Here is a 7,179-nt window from a genome sequence, read left to right on the forward strand (position 1 = left end):
GTTTCATTTTATTGTAACATGTTACATTAACATGCACTCGTTTGAAATCAGCCAAAGTCCGCATTTTTACGCGGGGGGGGGGCAATTTATTTTGCTGCAACAAATTGCAGATTTCCATGCAAAATAATGCGGGGCTTGCATGATTTTTGTTGCAAATATCTTAGCAGTAAGTTGAAAAATGTTGTGTTTACTTTACACGAGGCAGCCATTTCCCCTGTTGCCATGGTAATGTTATGAAGTGACGCAATTACACAATAAGACAAACACATTCAATTTTTCATCAAACCGCAGTTGTTCCAGGTGCCCGCAATTTCATCGCATAAATATCCCAGATATTCTATTGAATTTTTTAATAAAATGTGCCGCATAATCAAGGATTTTTGCAACAAACCAAAAAACTGGATTTTTTGTGGAAGGACTGAGATCTATACAAATAGATTCTTCAAAGAGGAAAGAAATAAAGGCAGTCCTTTTGAAAAATGGCATATTAGAATAAATTAGTCAGGAACAGAGTAACTGAGAAAGTGGAGAACCTGGCAACCTGCCTTCTCAACACAAACAATATTAATTTGCAAAGGTACAAAATAAAATAAACTGAAATATTTATATATATAAATATATATACTTTTTCGAGAATGCATGCGTGAACATGTTGCGCATGCGCAGAACGGATCGTGCAGGCCGGACGGATCGTGTACCGACAATTACTACTATTATTGTTATTATGTACTATTGCTTTATTATTAGGCTTTTTGTTTTTTATTATTATAAAGCGCACTGGCTAAATATCTAGTGGTTGAAGTGGCCACACTGGCTTTGTATCTTTGACATGCACACCAACCATCTTTGAGATTGCACGTAGTGTGCCACAAAGCCTTGAGTATGAAGCAACAGCACACCACGTCACCCTTAACAAGACTAACCATTACTGTACCCACCGTACACAAAAAGTATATATTCAGCACTGCTCGTCCCCAGGTGGTTGCTGGCCTCGCAGCGGTATGTGCCATTGTCTGTTTTATTCAGTGTGGTGATGGTTAGTTCCCTGCCCTCCACAATCATACGCTCAATGTCGGGCAGCTCTCCTCCATCTTTAGACCACAGCACCGGTTCAGGTCTGAGAAAGAAAACACAAGTATTTTATTTTCATCCTGCGGCATGTGACTTCTTCAGGTTAAATCAGTAATGAAGATACTGAAAATATATTCTTGAAAAATTACATTCTGTAATGAAAACAAATCCCATTTCAATTCCAATTTCTAAATATTTCCACGCTAGTGACTGCCACCAAATTGAAGTTGTAAAGACATGCAGACTTACATCGGGTTGCCTATGGACACACACTCCAGTTTGAAGTATTGCCCTTCCTGTGGAATGATCAGTGAATGTGTGATCTCTAGGTGGGGAGCATCTGCAAAGAAAGGACATAGAAATCCAATGCTATGCCAGGACTGTGTGTTAGAGGCTGTACCTCAAAGTACCACAGTAGTTAGTTCTTTACCCATTGGACAGCTCTTAGCTCTGGCCCATATCCCTGTTCTGCTTTGGTACTCATCCCTTACCTGCTAACTAATCCTACACTAATCCTGAGCAAATGCAAAATTAAACCTGCAGACATACATGTAATCTCAATCCTTGAATTTCTTCTTAATGCTAATCTTACACATAATCCATTTTTTCTGGGGGAGTATGACTGCACTCACAGTGGACCTCCAGGACCTCGGTTGTCATGTAGGGGTTGGACAGAGACACATGTTCCACGCTGCAGGTGTAGGCAACGCCGTCGTCTCGTCTGTCCACCTGGAATTGGAGGCTACTCCTCACTGTGAAGGATTTTCCTGTGGCATTCAGCTCCTTAGTGCCTGCAGAGAGTCAGAAATTGAACAAGGATGCAATATTTTTACGGATTACTAAAATTGTACAGTTGTGGCTTTCATGGAAGCCCTTCATACAAAAAATATATTTTTGGTTTAAAAGAAGCAGAGAAAAACACAATCAGCTTGTACTTTAACTAAAGCATGAGAAACATGAAATTTGTATTCCAATATGTCGCTTTTCTGACACAGACAGCTGCCGTGTTGTTGTTGTTTGTCTCTACATCGTCTTTGAGGGAAAGAATCCTTAGCCTTTGAAAGTCGAGTCAAAGTAGAGTGAAGAGTGAGGCGAGAGCAGTATGAGCATTGACTCGGTTGGTTGCATGTGTTTGCTCCTCCAGGACCATCTCTCAAACACCCCAGTCAACACACACTCCCCCTGCAGAGCCGCGTGGATTTCTATAGTTGCTGCCACACACGCCACATTACTTTCCTTTCCTTTGTCTAAGTTTAATGCCCAAACATTCAGCCTTTATACAACTTCAGATCTTGATTTGTATTTGTTTTGTCCTTGCCCCGTGTTGTTGTCTTCATTTAGACTTCTAACTTGAGAACTGGAAGAATTTCTTTGTTGTTTGCTGCTGCTCTCCTGTCAACACTTTATGTGTCAGCGTCACTTTCCTCTGGAAAGAGCTGCACAGGGCTACTGCATCTAAACAAGGCAAAAAAGGACAACGATGTTACTTGACATCAGCCTCAGAAAGATTTTTCACTGGAGCTGTTACCTTCCTCACCCACTTACATCTTTCCCCGATCCACCGCTTCCTCTCCCTGGACTTCCTGCCATCCAGTGCAAACCTGAGTCAATCAATACTGTACTCACTCCACAACTCCTCTCACAAACACACACAAATTGTTCAATCCCCTGGTCTATTAAATACTAAAAGGCCCTTGCAATGAAACCCACATCACCCATACCATTACCACGTTGGGCTGATCCGTCCCGTTTGTCCTAGTCCATTGATAGTCTTTGATTTTGGTATGTGACAGGGGATTTGCTATTTCATTGGACTTTCCAGTAGAACCACCACCACTACTACTACTACTATGACTACACCTACTACTACCACTACTACTATGACTACTACCACTATGATTGGTACTACTACTGCTACAATCGCTACTTCATGTATTTTTTCTGTTGCTATTGAAGTTGGCAGATTCAATCATAATTCTTCCTTGTACATACTAAAATTTTACTTTTTTAAAGATTAGTTTTTGGGCATTTTTTCCCTTTATGAGACCCTTAGACAGGAAGGGGGGGTGACACGCCAAGAAGGGCGCCGCTGCAGGACTCAGCCTACACACGCTCTTACTGGGTGAGCCAGAGGTCGCCCCAACTAGGTTTAAATAATTAGTGATAGTTGTTCATGAAATGGCTTGACAAAATCCTGAAACATTTTGACAGATGATGCTTATTTTAAAATACATTTGTCTCATATGCTTGGCATGCAGGCATGATAAACTAATATTAACTATTACTAACATCTCCCCACTTATTTAGGCTTTAGCTACATTTATTTTTTACTGTAAATTACAATTATGTTAGTAATCTATGAATTTAGTTGAAAATGTTAGTTACATAAAATAGTATTTTTTTTATTTTTGTATTTCTTTTTAACAGTTTTTGAAACCATGTGTTTCATTCTGGATCTGATTTGTATTAATTGCTGATGTCTTGCATATGCATGGAACAAAAAAGGTAAAACTTCAAAGCAAAAGGCAAAAAAGGAAGATGAAGACAAAGAAGAAGATGACTGTTAGAAGTGAAAGAAGAAACCAAAACAAGGCATTTTACATCTAAGCTCACTGGCCTCCAGGACATTGCACTATTATTGACCAGTGCATCAGAAATGAGAAACATCACATATCATTTGAACAAACGGGAAATTCAGAGACCTTGCATTTTGCCTTGAAGTACTAAGGGGGGGATAGTGAGTGTCTCTGTAGTGTCAAACAAATCTCTCTAGCTTTTTCTCTCATTCGTCACGTCGCCTGCAGCATCAGAGCTGCTGCAGAAGAAACTGTCAGTCTGTTTCAAGGCAGCTGCTAGCATCGCCACTGAGCATGCACAGGCAGTTTTCCTAAGAATGTGAATGTGCAGGTGCTCTTGCTTTGAACCAGAACCCCAAAAGGGATGCAGATCTACACACAGGCAACTGGGGGGGGGGGCTCCTGTAATCAGCTCCTCTGCATCTGTTTTAACAAAGAGGAACCTCAGTGGCAGGATTAGATATCTTTGAGCATGTAGGCCTATTCAAGTTTAATAAGAATATTATTAGGGTGGGTTTGGGTATAGTTTGGAGCACTTACAGTTTAGCTTCCCTTCAAATCAATTATTGTTTTATGTTAGCAAGGTCCGGTTGTCCTCAGAATTTAAGCCTTTGGTTATTTCAAGAAGGCCCCAGATGCATTCTCTAATTGCACAACTTCCTTTTATTATTTTTACACGTGCAGCTATTTCAGATTGTGCCAGAACGCCCTGCACAACCTGCCTGTTGACCAATACTTACCTCCTAAAATGTTTTCTTATTTCTGTGACCCAGTTAATCTGCTGAATGCCCTTGAAGTACACACTCACATTCAAGAGAACATTTTGAATGTGTTTGTCTCATTAAACAGTTGTTGGGCTCTTTAATTCGACATTGGAACTTGTTTATCCTTGATCTTAATGAACAATCTTGCCCATTTAGTACTGTGTTGATTGGTAGTTGGAGGGTAAAGAGGTTGTGCCTAAAAAGATTACTTCTGATTTTGACTGTTGATTAGTTGTAAACATTGTGGCAAAGATCCCTTTTTCACAAGCCATGGATTTAATGTTTAATCATGCTATAATATAGACAAACAGTGAATCTGCACATATTAGAGTGGCCTTTTATTGTGGCCAGCCTAAGGCACACCTGTGTGATAATCCTGCTGTGTAATCAGCATCCTGATATGCCTCACCTGTGGGGGGATGGATTATTTTGGCAAAGGAGAAGTGCTCACTAACACAGATTTCGACAGATAGAGAGATAAATAAACCTTTTTTGTACATAGAAAAAGTCTCAGATCTCAGTTCAGCTCATGAAAAATGGGGGCACATTGCGTTTATAATGTTGCTGAGTATATTAAGCTACTGTAGGAGATGAGACCGACGCAGGTTTGGAAGTGGCACGCATCCATACTGTTCCATGCTGTACTTCTAGCACACAAGTGGGCTGATAGTGACTGACTATCAAACACATGCTCTCTGACTGTTGTTGTCATTTTAGATCACATTTAACATTATTACAAATGGCTGAAAATGTGAAATCACCAACAAATAAAATCAAACAGGTATGTGCATGAGCTCAGAGCCCTCTTCTTCAGAAGAGATCATGCTGGAGCACCGTCTTGTTTTTATGAAGTCATACAAGACCAAGGCTGGTGTATGTGGGAAAATGTCTGTAGTTACAGAAAGAATTGGAATGGTTTGATTTAATTTTGTTAATTTTGATAATTTAAAATGGTAGCCTGGCGTTGAAAACCCAACTAAATTCCCCTACTGTACTTAACATAACCCCTCTACAACCCTCCATAACTTCCTCCACAGTTTTCAGGCCCTGACACCTGTTTGGTTTCTAAATGCTTTTCCACTAAGTTCTAAAGGGTAAACACACACAGGGGACACGCGAGTGTACATCGTCTTAAAGTAGATCAAAACCACCATCTAAGGTAATAAATGTGAGGTTCTACAGCATATGCTGCTACATTCCTCCCAATGAGGAATGGGCCTCATTTGTAAAATATATTTCCCAGAATATTACCGCCTATCTTCAAAAAGCGTGGGTAAACAAAGAAGCTATAAAAAAACATTACAAGCCGGGGAGTTGTGTTGTTAGAGTTGGGTGAACAGATGTTAGACATATAATTGAAAATAAATGTCATGGCTAAACTGTGCTCAAATATCAGGGTTTGATGCATAGCCGCTATCCGACTGTCTACGTGAAGCCAAAACATCTTGATCGCCCCCTGGTGGCTGGCTGCAGTATAGGCATAAACCCCACCCCCTCCATGTTAGCGGATAGAACGTGGGCCAAAGTAAAAAATCTAAGTGCACGTCAAGCAATTCAAATGAAGTTTTGATTTTGATTGTGGAGGGAACCTGTAGTAGAAAAGGAAATAGGGCTTGGACGGATTGAGAAGTCCTAATGGCTGAAAAGGCCTTCTGCTTTACTTGTTTGTGTTGTATGGTGCATCATACCGCCTCATTTTCTTCCATAGCATGGGTGGGACTTAGACACCTTGGCTCCACCGTAGCCGGTAAAGTTTGGCTTCACTTTTGTACAATGGTAGGAAGTGAAGACGCGCTGTCTCTCTTTGTATACAGTCTGTGGTCGTAGATCCTGTCTGAAGGTAGGACACGTCAGTGGTAGCATCACTCAGAGAGCCTGTATGAATGAGGCACTGGATCCAATTTTGGCTCATGGCCTTAAAGAACCCTATGAGAATATTAAACCTGAGGATTTGACGTAAAAGATGGACCTTCTCAGAAAAAGAGGTCCAACAAATGGAGGATGTAGCCCAAAAGTTGGCTCCAGATGTCAGGTTTAGTCCCCCACCTTCCGCTCTCTGTGTGTTGCTGACCTCAAAATCACTTTGCTTCAGGAAAACAACAACAAACTTCAAGCTAGTAAGTAAATGGCATAATTTTAAAGAAAATTTGGATCACGCCTGCTTGGTTCTGTTAGGGAATTATTTGAAAGATTTACAAGTAATGTGTTTACGGCATTTACTCTAACTGGGATGTCTTGGGACATATTGGTAGGATTACTGTGGAAGACGTTCACATGGTGATAGAGTAGTAAGAGTTAGGTTAGCAAATTAGATTTAACCATCTATCAATTTCAGTAGCTAACGTTACAGTGTTGTGTCAACAGTTAACTTCATTTTATATTCTATGTGGCTTTTTCTTTTGCAGGGTGCAAATATTCCACCAGTACAAGTTCCTTCCTGAGACTATTTAGCAGAGCCACTGTACATGTGTCCGGGGCTTAGAGCCACCCAAGACGAATGTGATTGGATTAAAGGAATGCAAAGTGCAAATGCAGCATTTATTTTCTCTTATCCTGGAATTCTGGTGTAGCCAGATCTTACTGCACAGCACTGTGGAGGTGAATTAAAGGAGGAATTAAAGGTGCTCTTAGCAGTCAAGTCACACGTCTTTTAGGCTACAACATTTTTTGTCACATACAGAAAACATCTGCTCACTATCTGCTAGCTGCCTGTCCCCTGAACACACTGTAAAAAACATCTCCCCACTATCTGCTAGCTGCCTGTCCCC

The 7,179-nt window shown here is 40.6% G+C and overlaps 1 protein-coding gene across 3 annotated transcripts in view; it reads right to left on the reverse strand.

The window, feature by feature from the left end:
• The window catches only part of cadm2b (cell adhesion molecule 2b), a 161,652-nt gene that overhangs the window by 11,024 nt on the left and 143,449 nt on the right, over positions 1-7,179 (reverse strand). For all 3 annotated transcript variants that reach the window (XM_034868101.1, XM_034868100.1, XM_034868099.1), the window contains 3 exons: positions 1,704-1,862; positions 1,321-1,411; positions 939-1,117 (listed from right to left, as the gene is read on the reverse strand). In XM_034868101.1, coding sequence (XP_034723992.1) covers positions 939-1,117; positions 1,321-1,411; positions 1,704-1,862 — 429 coding nt within the window. The remainder of the gene's footprint in view (positions 1-938; positions 1,118-1,320; positions 1,412-1,703; positions 1,863-7,179) is intronic.

The sequence above is a fragment of the Etheostoma cragini genome, chromosome 3 (assembly GCF_013103735.1).
Source record: "Etheostoma cragini isolate CJK2018 chromosome 3, CSU_Ecrag_1.0, whole genome shotgun sequence".
In the NCBI taxonomy this organism is placed as follows: Eukaryota; Metazoa; Chordata; class Actinopteri; order Perciformes; family Percidae; genus Etheostoma; species Etheostoma cragini.